This window comes from Microplitis mediator, chromosome 8 (assembly GCF_029852145.1).
Source record: "Microplitis mediator isolate UGA2020A chromosome 8, iyMicMedi2.1, whole genome shotgun sequence".
NCBI classification, from domain to species: domain Eukaryota; kingdom Metazoa; phylum Arthropoda; class Insecta; order Hymenoptera; family Braconidae; genus Microplitis; species Microplitis mediator.
Window position 1 is genome coordinate 3642596 of NC_079976.1, and position 22106 is coordinate 3664701.

At 36.6% G+C, this 22106-nt stretch overlaps 1 protein-coding gene across 6 annotated transcripts in view; it reads right to left on the reverse strand.

Annotated features, from left to right (window-relative positions):
• Positions 1-22106, reverse strand: part of LOC130672681 (serine/threonine-protein phosphatase 4 regulatory subunit 1-like) — a 107867-nt gene that overhangs the window by 10079 nt on the left and 75682 nt on the right. Inside the window, exon 1 of one of the 6 annotated variants that reach the window (XM_057477357.1) lies at positions 7642-8113. The exons of the other annotated variants lie outside the window; for them this stretch is intronic. Within the exon in view, the coding sequence (XP_057333340.1) occupies positions 7642-7703 (62 nt within the window). The 5' untranslated portion in view covers positions 7704-8113. Of the gene's footprint in view, positions 1-7641; positions 8114-22106 lie in introns of those variants that run through there. 6 annotated transcript variants of the gene reach the window in all.

The window sequence follows — 22106 nt, forward strand, 5'->3', positions numbered from 1 at the left end:
TATGAAAAATTTGTCTATTGCAAAAAAAAAGAAAAATTCTTTTAAAAAAAAAAAAAAAAAATTTTACATTTTCATAAAACGTATACCTGTAGCTCAAGGGCAGAATTTAGGGGCATAAATGAGGACACGAGATAAGTTTTTGGGGAAAAAGAGAGGAATGTGGTCGTTTGGAAAACCATAAATCAATAGAAGCCGCTTGGAGTACGGGACAGGTGCGAGAGAGGAAAATACTACAGCGGCTTACCACCCGAAGCTAATACACACGAAACAGCCCTGGGTAAATCTCGGTGGGGTCGCAATATATATATATATACCTAGACAACACACAATACAAACTCTCAGTGTCTATGTTCATGTAAAATAAAGTAAAATAAACCCTTGTAAATCCATCCCGAGCCATCCGAGGCCAATAGTCATTGAATTTGACAGCCCAACAGACAAAAGTTTCTCCAAAATTTATAATACTTAAAAAACTTGTGTCAGGACTGAGTAAATAAACCTTAAAATTTGCTAATCCACTCGCTTTCTCTTTATTATTTAAATTAAAATTTATCTTTTTTTTTCTTCCTCAAAGTTCATAAATAAATCCTGCCTTTTTTTTCATTTACTCATTTTAGGATTTGAATTTTAAAATAAATAACTAATGACAAAATAAATAAAAATGGCGCGAAACGACAGTTGTTAGTATGAGCAAAAGGGTCCTCGGACCATAAGGAATGTTGTGTTGTGGCACAAGGCAGTTGCACCTTTGCTGTAAAGGTATACATATATATATAAGAAGCTAAAGAAGAGAACAAGGATAAAGAGGATGAGGAGGAGGATATTGTACAGAAGGAGAGAAAAAGAAACGACGAGCAAGCTGAAAGTCAATGCACCGTAGGAGAATGCAACGCCGCCGCGTTAACGCGTCCCCCTGCTTGCTCCCTCATCGTGTTTCGATACACACTGAGTATAACGTCAAAGTGCATTCTACCGTGTGGTATACATACATACATTTATATATACATTTATATACACAAGTACAGAGACTGTGTTGTACTAGACGATCGAATACGCAGTGCGTAGGCAGAGCTCTAGGAGTTACCGGTAAAGTCAACAGTTGATATATACCACCAAGTATATATACTTACGTTGTTAATTTAATCGTAGGCGGTAAACTGTTTGTTGTTTATAATTTTTAAAAAATATCATTGGGAAATGCAGCATCAACTGCATTGAGAACAAAAGATTGGTTATAATAAACAGAGAAGAGATGAGATGAGAAGAGAAGAGAACAGATTGTTGGTTTACTATATATTTTATTATGTATTGTGTGGCCAGTGTGGCTGCTGTTACCACTTCTTAGAAGCTATAATGCACTGGAGGCCAGTTTTAAAAGTAGAGGGGTTAATGCGCAGTTTCTCTCTACATACGATAGAACCGGGTGGTCCTTTGGTTAAGATGTAAACAACTTGGTACTTGAAAGTTTAAAAATTAATTATTCAAATTTATAAACAAACTGGGCAATATATGTATACATATATAACTGTGTATTCATATATTTTTTTAAATTATTCTTTGATAAGTTTGTTTGAATTTTTTATCAAAAGTAGAAAGAGAAATTTGAGTGAAAAAATTTTTTTTTTCTTCAGATATTTTTGAATTGTTTATACTGCAATGACAATGACGTTTGTGTGGTCGTACGCAGTTCAGTCACTCGGTCGTCGCACTGTATGTGCGTTATATTGAGAAATGGTGGTGCCATCTGTGCGAGTGTACGGTAGTAATGATACGGTATGTGTGTAAGTATAATATAAGGGGAAATGAAAGAGCGAGGAAGAGAAAATGATAAAGATGGAATGGAATGGTTGTGTAAGAGGAATGAGGAATGAGGGGGAACACCTAGTACGTGACTGTGTACGTGTATGTCCACTCTCGCGTAACCGTCGAGTGTCAGCGTTGTGTTGGGATCCCAAGTAAAAGAGTAAATGAGAGAGTGGAAGTGTGAGAGATGGATAGATTGTGTGTGTGTTGTGTGTGTGCGTGTGTAATATACATGACACGATGATAGAACGGGGAAGAAGGGAAAGAGGAAGGGGAGAGACGTCTGTGTGGCCCCGTACCGCGTGGTGTGGGATCAACGTGAGTAGCGTGTGTACGCCAAGAACGAGGCAATGGATTAAGCGCATGCGCTAAATCTTTACTCACTCGCCACTGAATGAACTACCCCCACCCTATCGGTATTTTATACTACACGATACTCGATAGACTGAACCATGTTATATCCTACTATACCTACATACTATTTTTATACATTATATATATATATATATATATATATATATGTGTATGTATATATATATTTTTTATTATTATTAATGATGATAATTTTATTATTCCTAGAGAACTTATTTTTCGATAAATTAGAATTGCTGGATGATTTATTTAAACCAATGATTTATGTGAAAATGTACGTGACATTAAGAAAATAGGATTAGGGGTGTGTTGTATGGGTGTGGATGTCAAAAACGAGGGAAAATTTATATATGTATATATTATTAGTAATAGTAATATGTATTGGAGTAGAATAGTGCATTAGGAAAAGGCGGTTTAAGATGCACGACATATGCGAGAGCGTGTGTGCAGCTGCGAGATAACTATTGGGGCCGGTGGGTGACACGTTTTTCGAAGAATGTCCCACCATTACTGTGCCACAGTTTTTGTATCCATGTGTATGTGTGCTGTAAAGCCAAAAGAGAAAGAGAAAAGTATTGATTTGTAGGGTGAGACTACGGTGTCCCTACCAATAAAATTTTCATGCTGACGTGAGTTAACAATCCCAAACTACCCCTTCTTAGTAGTAGATACACGTTTTTTTACCCTCTCTTATCTAGGTATTTTGTCAATGTAATTTGTGATGACGGTAATTAATTTTGAATTTTTGTTTGATGAGAAAAAAAAAATGGAGTATGATGAAATAGTTTGTTTTGGTTGAAGTATGACAGAGTTTTGATGTAAAATTTTGCAAGTGAATGTACTTTAGCTGGGATGAAGACGAGGAGGAGGAATAAACACTGGTGAGGCAGCGAGATGAAGAAAAAAAATAGAGAGGAACGGCCGAAGAGAAGAGTCTTGGTATGGAAGAAGAAGTAAACAAGTGGATGAGGATGAGGTAGGACGGGACGGTGGTCAGTGCATTTGGTGCATTCCTCTGCAGTCTGCGCCGAAGCAAACGCAACAAGGAGATAAAGATAAGAGAGTAAGTGAGTGAGTGAGTGAGTGAGTGAGGAAGAGGGTGAGCAGTTGATGCCGTGAGAGGAGACAAGGAAGAGAAGCTCGCCACTTTGGACCGACCAACGCAAACCGCATTCCCGGCCGTGACCTTCGCTAGGACATCGCCACTGCCCCCACTTACCCCACACTCTACTCTACTCTAACGCGCTCACTCTCCGCGAATTGACTTTCATGTTTGTAATTTTTCAAAATGAATTTTTTTTTGCATCAAAATTTAAGGCGATAAAATTTTTAGGCGAAGAATTTATTTTTTAGTGGAATTCCGGTGAATTATTATGAGGAATTTAGTCGGGAGTCTTTTTCTAATTTACGAGGATAGCCGCCCTGAATCTGGGCAAATATTTGTCGAGCGTCTGACTAACGGGTCGTCGTGGCAAGTGATGGTGAACTCGGGGGTGTGAGACGCGGGAATAAAGAAGAATATAAAAGAAAGAAAGAATAAAAAAAATAAAAAAAATTGTTGAAGAAAAAAAAACGGGACAGTGAAAGAAGGTAGAGACACTCATTCATAGTTTCTAGTTGACTGCTTCGAAGGAATCACAACACTAGTGTAGAGTACGAGGTAGAGTAGTCTTTAGTCTTATTCGGTCTCATAATCATCCTCTACTCATTTAATAAAATTCCAGAGATTCATTTCAACAGAACCACCGCTATCATAATCATATTAACAGTAATGATAATAATTATACCAACAGGAAGAAATAAAAAAATAAAATAAAAGGTATGGTGTTAATAGACTCCAAGGTTCGCCGCTCTAATTAACACCTTTTCTCATCGCATCTATTTTTTTTTTTCAGCATAAATACCGACCGACTTGGGCGCTTTTTTATTTTTCCAACAGTTAAAAATAATCAGCTCGCATTCAAAATTTAAAATTTTTTAAATTTAAATTGCGCGGGAAAATTTGAACTATTGGTAGAAATAAATAAAGTAAAATTTCTATGAGGCGTAAGTGGGAATTCACACAAAATTGAGGTAAATTTCGATTGTAAAATTTAAAAATTGATATTAAAAAATTTTTCGCGCCACAAGGAATCTAATTATAGATTATTAAAAAATAAAATGTTTAAAATCCTCAGAGCATTCATGTGAGATATGAATGAGCGCCAGAGAAGGGATCGGGGTAGAGAAAGTGTTGTTTACCGTCTGCACAAAGTGAAGACGTACTGAGTGTACGTGTGGTTGTACTACAGCATTATACATCTGAGAAAAATAATAATAAGGATAATAATAAAAATAAAAATAATAAAAAATGAACAAGTAGTCAACACACATAACAGGGAGAATTTTGCCCCGACGCTGCTGCGGGTCCGGGGCCCGAGGATTCGAAGAAAGAAGAGAAACAAAAGTCAACGACCTGACGAGCCTCTTGATGTTATTAAGTCAACCTGGAACCCCTTGTCTTAGCATTTATTCTTTACTTTTTTTCATACTTTTTCTCCAGTCTTATCAATCAAAATTTAATCTCCGCAATTCTTCAAATTTTTTCTTCCCCCCCAATTATTCATGTCCATGGATCTAAATAATAAATTTACTAGCAATAGATTAAGCCACCGTTACGTGACCAATTGACATATGACCGGATATTCGGCACCTGCTTGATTTTTTAAACCCCAAAATTCGTCGGATTCCAATCAAAATGTTTTTAAATAATTTTTTGATAATAAAATGCGGGAATTTTGAATTTAAGAGAATTAAATTTGAATTAAAAAAAAAATAATAAAGTGGAACGAAATTTGAGAATTGATGGATATGAATACAAATAAAATGCGGTAGAGTATAAGAGAGTAGAGTGGAGTGAGGGGAGGGAAGTATAGTAACAAGAGAGGGTCAGTAGCTTCGCGTTCTCATGCATTCCGTTCTGTCATGGCGGTCGGCGACTACTCAGACGGTTGTGTGTCCCGCTCGCGGTATTTCTTTCTTCGTTGCACTCTTTTACGTTGCGTTATCGCGTTAACTTGTCTTACTACACTTAATACTAGTGTGGTAGTGAGTAAGTGAGTGAGTGAGTGAGCGAATGAGTTTAATAGAAAGAGAAAGATAAAAGTAAAGTATAGAATATATATGTATATCTAAGGAGTAAGAGAACTTGAGGTCGAGTAAGAGAAGTGGGAGGGGAATTGCTGGTGCACTAAATGGCCCGACCGAGGCGCCCGCTCTCACGCTGCTCAAGCCCCCAGTCTCATTCCCCACTATCTTACTCATTCTCTGCTGTCCTTGTTACTCTTTCATTCTATATAATATAACACGTTATGTTATTCCCGTGTCTTGTTCACTCTATTTCGCGTCCCGCGACCCTCAGGCCCGCGAGTATCAGCACTCGAGCGGCCAGTGGCCGACGTTTCCCCACTCGCGATCGACGCGGCGGGATGTAAACAAGTCCCAAACGATACCGATTTTATTTTCTCATGCACCTTGCACTTTTTTAAAAATTATTTCAATTTATTTTTACTCATACACAGAAAAAAAAAATTATCTTCTGACTGAAGGTAAATATTCTTGATTCAAAAAAATTTTTTTGGAGACCTAAATTTTTTCAGATAAAGTAGAAATCTCCGACCAAGACAAATTCTCTTGGCTCAAGAAAATCTTGACTTGGTTCCCGAAAATGTTTGTCTTCAAAAATATTTTCTTGACTCAAGATAACGTTTTTTTTCTGTGTATGTGACTGAGATTGAATTTATTTTTTCACATCACAGGTAGACGAGATTTTTGATATCTGGAGATATATCATGATCATGATCATGAGTACAAGCAGTGAAATCAGATGTAAGATGGACTGCGATGGGGAAGAGAAAATAAGAATAAGAATAGAGGAAGCCAAAGGGTCCGCGAATGCGAAACCGACAACAATAACACGAGTGAGGGCATGAATGCCTCCTCGTGTGTTCTCTGTGTTATGCACCGTATGTTTGCACATGTGCGGGAGCGATGAACTTGAGAAGCTTCTTTAGCTTACACACTTTGTCGCAACGTTCAAGGATTTTAAAATTTTTTTATTTTCATTCTCAGTTTTCAAATTTCAATTTTATGAGTCATCAAAAATTCCATGACTCATCGATCGGGAATTTATTTTAAACATTTCTGCGAAACCTATTGTCAAAATTACATTTATTATTATTTGTATAATTAGTAATTAAAATTAATTACTGTATTTAGTTACTGATAATAAACTTTTGGCATTTGTCGACTCAAAGTTTACGGATTAAATAAAATTAAAATAAAATTCATTCATAATAATTCTCAAGGCCGTATCGCCGACATCCGCTACTGAGAACTTCTAATCCGAGTTGAGTCGAACCAAGAGCGAGATAATAAAATATATATACATACATATATATATATATAAATGTCAGAGACAAGGGCGAACGCGAGCATTGTCGAGTCAATGCGTCATCAGATCAAAAAAAAATAAAAATTATTTCTTGAAATAACAATTCGTATATTTCACTCTTATTCTCCAAAATACGTGACAGGTTTTTTTAAAAATATATTTATATATTAATACATACTCGGGTTAAATTATCCATCAGTTGTCACTTCCGATAACTTTTCTTTAAATTTAATGTCCGTTGAGGTGCAACTGAGTTTAATACCCCGTGTATTTGAACCTCGCTGTCTGTACATTCAAGTCTGAACGCTGGCCAAAGCGCGAGTTTGAGTTTAAGTTTAAGCCAAAGCCAAGTAAAGACGACGGGCGGCCGTAAAAAGAAGAAAGATAGTAAGGGGAAGAACGCGAGTTCTCGTATCCCGTTGGTATGGGAACACACACGGTCTCCCGGACACGTGTGTTTCACTTCCTGCCTCGGACCGGAAGTCTCTATAGTACTATAGCGCACTGTAGTGTAGCGTGACCCACGTTAAAAGGCCCTATTACCAACTTCAATGGTATAAGAAATGGTTCAATTACCGGTCGAGCGTTAGCTTCTTATTCTTTTCTTACTCTTCTAACTCTTACTTCAAACGGTCCGCTAATTTTTTTATACATTACATTACATTGTGCATCCTCACAAGAATTTATTTCATTCAAATTACCCGCGAGTTTAATTCAAATAATTTATCTTTTTTTAAATTTTGAATTTAATAAAATCACTCCCACGTGCCGATCGAGTAGACACGAGAGAACCTTTTAATCAGTGACAGAGCCCACCCGACTATTTGCTAAGATCAAAGAGAAACTGTAAATCACGGCTGTTAAATTCACAGCAGTAAATTTTCCCGCGGGAGAAGAAGACATTTTTATTTTTTCTTCCACTTAATCTCGCTCTTCCTCTTTCTATCCTCGTTACTCTCAATCACTCTGTGTATACATTATTATTACTCTTATCTTTTTTTTATATATATAAAAAAAAACTTTTTACTTCTTACGTTATATTATTCTTCTTTATATCAACACTATTTTCCCGATGGTTTTCCATTTCACTTGACATGTCGCTGCCGCCAATCTCCGACCGTCAGTTCAAAGTCTTATTTAAACTTCGCTCGGTTCGCAAAAGTATAAAAAGATCGAGTGAAAAAAAATTTTTTTTTTTTTTTAATATAAAAAAAAAAGGAGGGGAGGGGGAAGTTTAACCGCGTCGTTTCCGGTCGCGCCGCGGCGTCATCGACCCACGTGTATTACTAGTGATTTTAAAATAATTAACAAATGTCTTCACTTTTAAAAATTTCATTGTTGAGGAGTGGAAATTTAAAAAAATTTAAAATGTCACGTGCACTAGACACACCCGGACAATTAGTGTCACGAAATAACGTTTTACTAGTGAGCGGTTGACAATGAGGATGACAACGATCCACTCGCGACGGAGGTCGGGGGTAAACTGAGAACGACAGTCCCGCCACTGCGTTCATACGAGCACTACCGGCCACGCAAGTACGCGTGCCCCGTTGCCGCATACAACTGCGCATTACCGACGCACGAATTAACAATGCGCATGCGCAACAATATTCGTAATAATAATAATGATAACCAAGACAACTAACACTCACGGGGGATAAAACAGACCCGTTACTTCTCAGAAACAAACCGACGCTCGCCGCCAAACAGACCTGCATCTCCTTCCATCATCACAATCACCATCACCACCACCATCACCATTATAATCATCATAATCATACATACTTTACGATTATCATAAGTGTTGATGTTTCAAACTAAAACCATATGAGGTTAAGAATGCAATGGAATTTATTTATATCCATGACGTTTCTTTGTAAGTATTATATATATTATATATATAATATATAATACAAAAAAATTTTTTCTTGTTATGTCCGAAGAAAATTTTATTTGCCCCAATAAATTTTTCGCGTTATGAATCGATAACTACAATTTTCTTATGTCAAGAAAAATTATGACACTCAAGTATGATACTGAAGTTATCTGACGTTTAATAGTTTTTGAATTTTTTTAAAAACTAAATTATAAAAAAAAATATTTGGAAAATTGGACCTATAGTTTTTTTAATTTTCTACCTGTATATTTTTTTAATTCTGTTTTTATTCAAATTGAATTTTTGAAAAAAAAATCCGAAAATGAAAATTATCAATGGATCGAGTGAATAATTAATAAAATAAAATTTTCAAAAAATGCGCATTTAGAAAGTTTAAAAATTAATAAGTGCATTTTTTGTAAATATTATTTTTTAAATTATTTCTTCTATTTAATTATAATTTTAAATTTGTCTGATGTCTGTTACATTCTCATTTGTCCCTCAAGTTAGCTGGCGTCTAATAATTTTTGAATTTTTTTATAAGCGATTAAAAAAAAAAATATTAAAAAAATTAAACCTATAGATTATTTAATTTCTGACTCGTGCGTATTTTTAGTTTTTTTTTTTATGCAATCGATTTAAAAAAAAAATCAAAAATTTGTCAGTAGTCTGTCAACTTACGAGTATGAATATAGCAGACGTCAGACAAATTTAAAATTATAAATAAATAGAGGAAATAATAAAAAAAAAATATTTTATAAAAAATCTTATCAATTTCAAAATTTTTTAAATTTAATTTTATTGATTGTTTATTTATAATTTCAAATTTGTCTGATGTCTGCCACATTCACCCTCATTGCTAACTTTAGGATCATGGAAAAATTTTTCGCGCCAAGAAATCCTTTTTTTCTGTATATATTTATGAAATAGGAATTAGTTTTAGTGATGCAATATAAGAAAAAATTTCCTCAAGTCCAATTCTTGTATGTTCAATTCAAAATAAATATATATATATATGAAGAGCATGGTGTAGTATAGAGTCTGGGAATAACTCGCGAAACATTATTAAGGTCAGTGGCGTATAGCAGTGGCCGAGACAAGAGCAAATGAGACAACTCTCCAGGGCCGTGTCAAGTTCGTACGAAAGTAAAATCAACAATTGGTATGTATATATGTGATATGTATATGTGTATGTATAAGTGTATCAACTATTATTATATTTTTTATTCGTTAGATATTCAGCGGACGATAGACGGACGGATGGATGAAAAAAAATTATCATGAGAATAGAGAGTAAATTTTTTTTGATATTCTTTTGTATGTTATCGATTAATCCATTAGCGAATATTCCCAGACATTTCACCTGATGCCAGACTAAACATTTGCAACTAGTCCTCGTCTGGATGGACTGGGTGTAGTGGTAGTTACTGCTGCTGTAACTCGGACCAACTATAATAGAATAGACGAGCAAAGAGAATAAGAGAAGGGGAGACTGTGACTTAACTTGTAATTGTTATTTACACGTTGTCCAAGTCCTGGGTAACGGGTTTTAGAGCTGCTGCATACTGACAATGCAGGAGCAGAACCAGCAGAAACATCAGCAACTTGCGATACCGTCTCTCTAACGCACAGTCGACAAAGCTGTAAAGCTGCCAAGTTTTGTTGAGTGTATGCAAGTCCGGATGAGGATAAGGATGAGTATGAGTGTGAGTATGAGTACGAGGATGACGATGAAGATGAGTATAAGCAGCAGATGCATCTGAAGATCTTCACAACAGGAAATTTCTCCTCTCACTCACTCACTCTTTCTCTCATTCACAATCACTTGTTTATTCCTTGTCTTCATTTCTCGTTTCTGTCCCCTCATACACTCGCGGTCGTTGTCGTAGTCATCATCATCATCATCATCATCATAATAATAATCGGCAGTGTTGTCGAGAGACGAGCACTGAGGACAAGTACAATTTTAACCCTTCTTTTAAATCTACGTATCTCTTTCTTCATTCGCTTACACTCTGACGAGTATTCTCTGTAGTGTACACACTCGACTCAGTACAAACTGTACCACCGAATGCTATGCACAAATTTTAATATGTGCAACTGAGAAAGGGGAGAGAGAAAGAGAGGGAGAGACAGAGAAAGATGTAGAGCGCGGGCGCGGGCGCGTTACTGTTAAGGCTCAGGCGTGGTCTCGTGAATGGACCGACGTGTTTTACGCTCGACGCATTACACACACGCAATACTACTATTAACTATACTAACTAGTGTACTATATACTACTAAGTATGAAAAAAATAATAATAGTAATAATAAAAATGTCAATGAGCGAAATTGCGTGAGCGTAATTATCGACCGGGTGAATGCGTGTAGAAAAAAAATCAAGTCATTTACTTGGGATATTAAAATTTCTGTAATAATCCATCATTGTAATGAATATTTTGCTTTGTTCATCATTTTTCACGTGATGTTACATATATTCATTCATTAACATCGCGCTATATTTTATTAAATGAAGATAGAGGAATCAATTGAATTGAATGGAAGTACAAATAAGAGAATGTAACAGAAATAAAAAAAAAAAAAAAAAAAAAAAATGTAGGAGGGATATTGTGGTGGTGAATGCCGGTGAATGAACCGTAGAAAAATGTCAATGAGAGCAATTATTATTGCACGAGTGTGTGGTGTTAGCGCATGCGTTTTAAATTTAAGCGGGAGAGAGGGTGTGGGTGCATTAGCCGTCACGGGCAACTAGTATGTACTCACACAACAAGGAGATGGTAGTGAAAGAGGTAAAAGAGGAGCTGAGGAGGAAGGATTTCATCAGTGTATGTGCGGGTGTCATCGCGCTCGCACGTGCAACTATTGCCACGTATGGTAATTTAATGCATAATTACTTATTATTTTATTACTGCTCTGCATATTTAAATGTTAATTTAATTTGCCTAATTGTTTAGAATATTATAATTATTATAATTGTTGATTGTTTTTTTTTTTTTTTATTACTAGTTTCGGTCTATTAAGTACTGCATCTTAAATAAAACGCGTTTAATTACAACCGGCAATTAACTTTGAGTACCGGAGAACACGCGTGGGTGACTTGTACGCCGTGAGATACGATTTCCCGCGGCCGCGGGCCCGTTGTAGTACAAAACTGTATCACAAATGCGACAAAGAACCAATGCTACTTTTTAGTATGAATATGTATGTATGTATGTATATATATTTATGTATGTATGTGATAGTGAGGAAGAAAAAGAGATAGAGAAAAAGATACAACGGGTACGGTTGGCTCGCATTCATAAAGCACCGGACACGCTCGGTATATGCGCGCGGCTAAACCTTTTCCTTTATTTCTTTTCACGAGTATGTACTATACTACATACCACTATCATATTATTTAGATGCTAAAGTTTTAAGTCGCTTGAGTAAACTTGTTACATACTTAATAATACGCCTACTTAATTTTTTTTTTTTTTTATGTACTTGGATTATTACCGTCAGCAATATTTTTCTCTTCGCTTATTCTCTACTTCATTCATTAATTTAAAAAAAAAAAATTTACAATTAAACTCGAGTACGGGATTTTTAAAATGAGTATTGAGTAAAGTCTGTGGTTGATGACATCATGGGTATAGTGAGTGAAGGCAAACGACAGTAAATATGTGTGTGTATGTGTGTGTGTGCGTTGAGGTTGAGAAGTAGATGAGAGTGTGTAACACAAATGTCACATGGTGGGCAGAGAATGGGGAGCGAGAGGAACTGGTACGGCCATGTGTGGGACCGGAAGTGTGAGTATCCGGCCAGACTCGTGTGGGCTTTTCTACTCTTCCTTCTCTCACGTTCTCTTTCTTTATTTTCTTCCTCATCTTCACAACTTTCTTCCGTAAATATATAATATAACACTCTAATTAAAAAAAAAAAAAAACTACTGGATCTATTGATGCAACAGAAATTTTCCCAGCAATAGCACATGGAGCTGTTGCGTATGCTGCAATAATTAATGAATATCTATCTAAGGTACTGATATCGAGTATAATTAAATGATATGAGTTTCTTCTAGGAAAGGCAGTTTAAGTAACGTCCAGGAGGAAGGGGAAGACGGTGAAGAGCTAGACCGACAGGAATTTGGCTCCCGGCCAGGGCCAAAGCCGATTGAATTTTTGGCTCGAGGTCGATAGACCAGACTCGAGGAATGTTCTAGAAAGGAGACGCACGTCTTCGTATGTTCGACCCTACCTCGATACTTTTTTCTTTATTTCATTTCTTTCTTTCTTTCTTTCTTTCATTATCCACCAGAGTCTCTGTTCGCTTCAACAACTACAACACAGCTACAACTATAAACAATAACAACCACAACTACCAAGACGATTCGATACAAACGCATATAACCTCGAGTTTCATTGTCATTCCTCGAGGAGAATTACGACTTTACATGCTGATGAGTACGTGGAACGAGGAGAGATCGGTGAGAGCTCCTTTCATGGTCGCACGCGATAATTAACTAAACCGTACGACGGACATTTGATCTGTCTCATTATACATATATATTTATATTTATATATATATGTAGTTGTAGTTGTAGTTGTGTCTGTAAAAGAAGTTGGCGCCGACACTTTCCCATTTGCCGAGTTTGCATAAGATAAATAAATGCATGAGTTATTCTAACAAAAGTCTTCTTTTTATATATATACATATATATACCTCCATTACATTAGTATAAATACTTTGACCTGATTCTTAGCTCCATTCAACAATCGAATTTATAGCGTAGTTAAAGAATTCGAGGGACTTGTAGCTAAGCAACAAAACTACACTAGCTCGAAAGTTTCTATAGCCGTCGATCTTTTTGAGGCGCCGCCGTTTAAGATGCATTATGTTACCAACGCCTACTGCCTTACACTACATTACAACAATATATAAATATATATATATATATATAGTCCCCATACTAAACATAAAAAAATTTATCCCATTTTTTTAACTCAATTTAACTTGAGATGTTTATAATTCTTGGAATAAACTAATGCCGCTATTAATTGGAGTCAATAATTTTGAAATTATAATAATAATGATAATAAAAAATTGTCCTTTCAATCATCGAGTTAATGTCCCTGTATAAGTGATTACTTTCGCAACCTAACATTCTAATCCCTGCAAGCAATTGCCCAACGATTCTCCGTCATTGAGAAATATTTAATATATTTATTTAATATTTATACAACACACACATTTATATTTATATATATATTTAATATGTATACAACAGTTTCATTTACGAGATTGTTAGATTAAAAAGGAATGTCGTATGTAATTAATAGACAGATATAAATGTATATATAAATGTGTGCATCTAAATAATAAATAAAATATTTTAAATATGTGAGCACTCAAATATTTATTATGAATTTCAAATGAGTATTAAGTAAACTGAGTTTTAATTCTTTGTATCAATGCATATTTTTCACTGTTAACTTATCATCTAGCCTATTTTTTTTTTTTCCGTTAGCATTCCACGGGTAAATATTTCAATATACATATTACTGTATATGTAGAAAAAAAAAATTATCGTTTGAATATATTTTTTTTTTCTTTTCTTACTGAGCATTTTTTTCCTTATCATATATATGTATTAGGGTCCTTCATTTCGGAGCCAGATTTTTTTTTCAAGTGCATGTGGAAAAAACCATAGTTCAACACAAAAAAAAAATTTTCGCGCATGAAAAAAAATTCCGCGAAACTATGTCGAGTTTTTGAAATCGATCAGAGCCATTTTTTTACGAGCTTGAAATTAAAATGGAAATAACTAAAATACGATGCGGAATTTTAAAAAACTTTACTGATAATAATTTGTAGAGAATGAAATTGTCAACAAAAAAGATCCCATAACATTTTGTGATAAGTCTGATAGTTTCGCCGGAAAAGTAAAAAGATCTCCAACTTTACTTCGAGCTCCAATAACTTTTGAACAGATGGATTTATCAAAAAATGATAAGAGACTTTTTTTGTAGAGCGTTCAATTTCCTACAAAAATATGTATTAGTCTATTCGATCTATTGATTTGTTCAATGAGTTAACAATACTTAAAGCTAAAAAAAAAATTTTCCCTATGTTATTTAAATGGGAAAATCGAATTCTTTAATGAGCTAGGTCTGAAATCGACATAGAATTTTTTTTCTTGCGCGAAAATTTTTTTTTGTGTTGAACTATGATTTTTTCTATATGCACTTAAAAAAAAAAATGTTGCTCCGAAATGACGCACCCTTATATATATATATTTATATATTTTGTTTACGATGTATTTTGTTGGAGATTGTAGGGATTGCATGATGGTGAGGATGATGACGGCGATGTGTAAAAGTGGGGATGGAATGCGAGTAGCTCTGTTGCGTGTTGTATGCACCGCGACTCTAATGTAAGCCGATGAGAGAGTAGAGTGTAAGAAAGATGGGATAATATCAGGCAGTATGGGGGAAGGAGATAAAAAAGATTAATAATAAAATAAAAAAAATGTTCGAAAGGAGAATAAGAGGAAGATGGGAGTAAGAATAAGTAGAATGGAGTAAGAATGAGAATAAGATTAAGAACAAGAACAAGAAGAAAACGGAGAGTAAGAATAAGAATAAGAACAAGATAACGAAGGAATAACAGGGAGAGAATATAAGGCCCAGTCTTTTGGGACACAACAAACAGACGCCGCCTCGTAATTTGTTTTCATACGTTCGCCAGTCTACGCCTCTCTTCCACTTCCATTCTCTTTACTCTTCATCATCTACTGCACATACTTCATCCCAATAATCTTGCTCCTCTTTATCCTCTTTTTGTTCCTTTAATGCATTCTTCAATTTTTATAAATTTTATTATAACTATTTCCCTTTTTTTTCTTCAGCAGTTTACGTAATTTTAGATTTTTTTTATGCTTTCATTTTATAAAATAAGGAAAGAAAAATTTTATACGGGGATGAGAATGTGGTGAACGTCTTTGGTTAGAAAAGAGTGCAGAACCAGTGCCTCTGGGCCATCCATCATCTCAATAATTGCTTCCCTTCCTTTCCCATCACATCACATAATTCCTATAGTATAGAAACCCTTGCCTCCCTTTCTTCTCTTCCATTCTTCCTCTTCTTCCTCAACATCTTGGTCTCTGTCTCTGTAAAGAACTTGGCCTCTTACAGAATGACGCCCCAGCAGACGAACGCAATCGCGCGGCTCTTTCGATCTTTACTTAACTTTCATTCGCGGGTCTATCTAACACTCGGCAAGTGCCGCGGGGATCACGTCCATCACTTTTTCATGAGCCCTTTACTTTTTTTTTCGTTATTTTAATAACGCGAGACTTAATTTCGGTGTCGCACGAAGCAGCACCAAGACTTGAATTTTGAATTTTTTTTTTTTAAACATTTTCCATAATTTAAAATTAAACTAGTGTACAGATACTGTACAAATGTTTGTTCTTTTTTTATTTAATAAGGTTACCTGGTTTTTTTAATCGGATTATTTTGGTGTAACGTATGAATGGGATTCTTTAGATCGGATAGTAGACTATTCTATTCATTCTTAGATCGTATGGTCTATAGTGTATAGTATAGAATGTATATAAGTATATATATATATATCCAAGCATGGGATAGAAAGAGGAAGATGATGATGTGTGCTGTTGATTCTTTCATAGCTGCCATAGACGACATGCCACCTTCGTGCATTCCAACCTAATTCAATGAGAGCTGCTGCTCACCAGCTCACAGTTATAACAACCAAGTTGGTCGCTTCTACTAACCCGTCCCCGTCCCACGAAATTCGACGCGTGACGCGAGAGATATCGGGGTCAACACTCCCCAAGAATTCTTGTCTTGAGCAAATAATTATTCTTGTTGACACTAAAAAATTAAATAAAATAAAATAAAATAAAAAAACATTTTCCAGTTGACGGTCTCTCCCCCATTAAACTCGACCCAACTCCAGTATGTATTTCACTTTTTTATGTAAAATTTCATTACACGGCTAGTAGTTTGTGAATGAAAATCCCTCCATCTCCATCTCTATCTCTGTCTCTGTCTCTGCCTCTGCCTCCACCTCCAGCTGGTACCAGCAGCAGCACAAAACGCGATGGGTTGTTACTGTACTCAACTGGCGATAACAAACGGAAGCGTTTGTGTACAGAGTAGATTCATCGGTTATCGGTGGTTTCGTTTCGTGTATGTACCGAACACGCTGAGCCCATTCTTTCATTCTTGTTTCCAACTCTACACACTCTGACTATGCCTTTTATTTTATACATATGTATAAATATATGGATGTATATCTCTGCGCTCTTTCATTCTGTATACCATCAGGGGGATAGATATCAGTCGGTGACCCAGTGCACGACGTGATAGCCCCACTCATTCATATCTACCCGTACTCAAAAGAATATATATATATATATATATGTATATATGACGTGGCGACAATTTTATTCACGACTCCCTTACAAGCCTTTGAAATATTTATTTATATAATTGACTGATAAAAAATCACTTAAAAAAAATTATTAAATGTATAGATAATTTATTGAGGTAAATAATATTATTATTAGTAATAAAATTTGATAAAAGTGATGCTGCTGTAGGTGATCAGGGTAGAGTAAAAATAATAAAATGAGGCATCAGTTAATTATGGCGGCGAGCTGGAATGCAAGGTGCAGTATCTTGAGTGCTCTTCATCATCTCCATGGTTCTCTACTCTCCACTTGATCTTTTGGAGAGCGAGCGAACCCAGGCATCAACAGTAGGGAGCTGGTAACGAGCTAAATGCCATCCAAGTTTAAGAACCAACCAACCAGCTAAGTGAGTGAGCGAGAGCTCTGTGGTGGACGAAAGTCCATGGACCACCTCATTCATCCTATCTGCATTCCACTGATGCTACCTGGGGTCCACTGGAATGTCCGAGTCCTCCCCCTCTGCCCTCCCTCCCAAAGACGCTCAAGCTCTCTCGGTCCATCTCTCGGCATTATCCCAAGCACAATCAACAAATTCTCAGGCATCCGGGACTACCTTGTACAAGCATCTGTTTGAATGATTTTAATTCATCCTCACGCATAAATATATACATATATTTAATCACGAAATATGCTAATTAAAATGATGATGCCAAGTAAAGAAGAAATTCGTGTTTTCGCTCGCTAGACTGTGAGTCGCCAAGCGAGCCCGCGAGGTGTCGGCCAATCGACGAGTTTGTCGCGACTCTTTGCTCGTTATGTTGTTTATGTTGTTGTTGTTGTTGTTATTGCGCGTCCAAGTGTCTGGCGAAACTGGTCAGCGGATATAAAACGCTACTGCGAACTCTCTCAGGCTTTACTTTGCCATTACCCCAGCAGCATCATCATCATCATCATCATCATCATCAACATCGGCATCATGAGACCGCGTCGTGTGGACAGGACAAGTAGTCGCGAGTGTACGTACTCGGAATAAGATGAGATGAGATGAGATGACTCGAGATGAAAAGGCGAGACACGATGACGAGAAGATACTGAGAAACTCGACTGCCTTGCCCGCAGGGCCGCGTGCCCACTCTCGCCTCTAGTCTCTCACTTTACAGTCTTTGCCTGAGGTATTCATTAGTCGCTTGTCATTTCTCAATATCTTAGCTTTTAATTTTTTCTTTTCTTCTTCTTTATTTTTTTTATCTTCTCACTAAAAATAATATTAATAATTACAATAAATAAATAAATAAATAAATATATAAATATATGTATATATGTGTGGCTATTCTCACGATAACAATGATCAGTACGGTATTTTTCTTCACCTCGTTCTCATGGCGGTGCATATTTTTTTAAAAAGTTATTTTTCACTGGAGCCTTATAGGCTACTCTTTGGTCAAGCCGCCGACGCTAGTATCCCTTTTATCTCCACCTACCAATCGCTAACCACCTCTTTCTTATTCTTTCTCTCTTCACCTCACTCAGGTCCTGCTGTTTCGCCTCAACTTGTCTTCTTATTTTTATTATTTTTCTTCCCTTTTGCCTTCTTCTCCTCTCGTCTCTCCCCTTGCTCACCGTCTTCCTTTCGCTTACATCCACTTAATACCCGGTCCTTTTTCGTCTCGCCTGCTACAGGAGGTGAGAGATCCCTCGAGGAGAATGAGTTTCTATATATTTTATCTTAAAGAGCCCAATTGCTTGTTTTCAACACGACCAGTTTGTAGTTTAACGTTTGTGTACACATTTTTTTTTTTTTTTTTTGTATTTCTTCTCCTTTTTTTTTTTTTTTTTTTATGGAATGCGGTTCTGAGAAATTTTGTCGGGAGGTTCAAAAATCAACCCTCTGAGACAGGTTCCTTGACTTTAGTTGACGAAGGTCCAGGACACTTTTTAAATTTATCAGAATGTGTCCTTCTAGGAATAAGTTTAGTCGAACAAAATTTATCTCGTATATATATATATAATGAAACACTTAAAGTCATATATATATACATTTAAATAAATAAATACCGATATTAATATAACATTTAAGTTTTTTTATTTCTTCTCACGGTTTTATCGCGACGTATCCGCTCTCGTATCTCACCTGTCCCCTTTCTTCGCGCCTTTCCTCCCTCGAAAAAAAATTAAAAAAACATAAAACAGAAAGAGAACTACATACTATACGTGTACCAGGAGCACACAGCACACCGTTGACTTGGTTGGTTGCTTGACTTTATCCAACTTTCTCAACCATATAAATTTCCGAGAAATCTCAAAGTCAAACTCCTTAAGTCGCCGATGTGAAGTCGATGGGAATTGATTCAATGGTTAAAAGCACACACGTAACATACTAATCGACAATAAATTCCGACGGAATTTTAAGTTGTAACCTTTTTTATTTTTTTATTTTGTGTATATGTATACACATAATTTTAATATCCTTCTTAAATGTGAAAAACTACACATTTTATTCTTTATATAAACTGTTATTTTTTTTTATTCATACGGTTATTTATTTAATATTTTTTCTCAGCACAGCCGGAGCTCTTTATAGCCGGATTTTTTATCCTCTCAAAGGACCTACCCCAAGATTCCTGGAATCGACGAGCTCACTTCTCTTTGTCCTCTTCCCTTCTCTTGTTCTTTTATCCTCATCTTCCTCTTCCTCCACTTCCTCCTACATCCTCTGTGCTTTTGCCGGCGCTTAAACTCCTTCACGTAATTTTAATATAAAAACACTAGCAAATTTTATTACAGGAATAAGAAAGACACGTCCTTTTAAGACGACAACAAAGTACTTTATATTTACTCATTATTTAAATGAGTCAAAAAAATGAGAGTCGGTGAGAAAATTCATTTCGCGGGTTTAATTTTTGAGGCCATAGTTCGAGGAATCGAACAAATCGATCTAGATTTAGTGGGCGAGGCGTTTCGTGGAGACACTAGGCGAGAAAAAAGTACCAGGACGATAAATAAATGAGTGAAAGAAAGAAAGAAAGATGGAGCAGACTGGCCCGGGTTGGGTTGGCCGATCTAAATTCCTGGCCCAATTAGGCTCAAGCACCAACAAAAATAATGAAAAAATAAAAAGAATAAAGTCCTGAGGCGGTTGATCCTTGACGCGGTTCCCCCTACGCAGCCTATCTGCTTTCTCAATCCAATTGGGCTCGTGGACTACACCACCAGTCATTCACTGAAAATACCGCCATGGCGCCAACAACAATCTCAAGTCCTCAGATCATATCCTAGGGTCACATTTTTACTTTATTTTTTTCTCAGACCATCGCACCAATTCCCAGAAAAATTTCCCTATTCCCACCCCCACCCACGTGTCCTATTTTTACCGACTACCAATCCACTGAGGCTCTAAAAAATTTCCAAGTCTTTTCTTCCCACATATTTATGGGAAATAATTTTTTTCCTTTTCCCGAAAAAAAAAATTTTAAGAACGAGGTCTTACTTTTATTTGATGATTGATTATGCCGGCGTGTGGGAATTTAAAAAAATATTTTTCGTTAAAAGTTCTTAAAGTTTGTATAGTATAATAATAGACGAAAAAAAATAAAGGAAAAGGGAGGTTCTCACCCCCTTTAGAGAACTCAATATAACCAGCATATATAGACTGTGTCGGTGGCCTGATTCTCGGAAGGACCTCATTTGTTGCTGCCTGCTATATATCTTTGCCTATCTCTCTTACTCTCTTGTCCTTTATATATTTTAAAATATATATATATATGTGATGCTGGAGTGCAAGATGCTGGGAATAAGACCCTCTGTGTCCGATGCATTTCCTTTCTCATTCTCAAATTAAAGTAGCCCACATTCCTAAATAAATTTATCAAAATCCCTCATTTAGCCTTCATATATATATATATATAATGTTGTTATATATTGTTGTAACATTAATAACAAAGTTTATATATAGTGCGATAACATAAATAAATATTGATACAATTCAAATTTGAATGGCATGTGAAAACAATGGGGCGGCGGCAGCGGCGTGTTATCGCAATATGTGACACCCGGAGGCGACGAGTAAAAGACGTTGAGGTCGTCGTTGTAGGTCTCTTAGTCTGTTTGTAAGGTATATGAATGTATAAGTAGTCTGCGTGGGGGGGCACAACGTCTTCTTTCTCTGTTTTATAAAACAACAAGGATGAGTGTACTGTCGATAGTGAGACCGCGAGCTGAATAAGGAGAGAATCCATCGGGGGCGAGTGAAACTAAGGAGACTTGACTTAGAATTTGAGAAGGACGGAGTGGAGTTTGCTTGAGCTGAGGGAATGGAGAACAAAGATACTCTATAATGTGAGGTAGATATTATGTATATATGTATATATATGAAGGAGAGAGTCGGGACGATTGAGAAAGACGCCCTGCGGAGATGCGAGGCCGAGTGCCGCCGCCGCCGGATTCAAAGAAGAACCCGAGACCCGAGTAGAGGTAAACAAAATATTTCTGTGGAGGTGAAGGCGTCGCCTCTGGTTTCTCCATCGTGTGAGATGATGCTGAGTAGTTTTACAGTGAGTATGTATATATATATATATATATATATGTATAGACGGTGGGAGAAAAGAAGAGGAAGAATAAGAAGCACAACAGTGGCGCCCTCGGGATAAGGCCCCTCTTGCCCCGAAAGGAATGAGATGGGTCCGGACTTACGATATAATAAAAGAGGACTACGAGCAAGAGGTTGAGAGAAAGAGTGGGAGACAGACGGACCAGGGGAACATCGGAGAGACGAGTGAGTTGAGCGGGGGCCGTGGAATGCGGCCGTGGCCCCGGTGGTATATACGCGCGTATTTGTGTATTTATGTGGAACACCAAGAGCGCGAGCGATCGACCGGCCCCAGAGAAGTAAAGAGTGAAACAAGTGGAAGAGAGGACAGAGGAATCAACAAGAGCCAATGACCAACCAAGGTGTGCCGGCTGCTGATGCCCTTTTCGTTGCTGCTGATGCTGATGCTGCTGCTGCTGTTGTTCTTCGTTGAGGTACTCTCTGATGCTTCTGCCTCTGCCCCAGCCTCTTCTTGTTCTCGAGGATCGGGCAATGCAGCAGGAGCACCAGGAGTAACCAAACGAGAAGCGACAAGTACCACTTTTTTTTTTTTTATTTATTTATTTAATTTATTTTCTTTCTTTACTTTTTTATCCGGTCATTTTGCTTCTCCTTCTCGTAC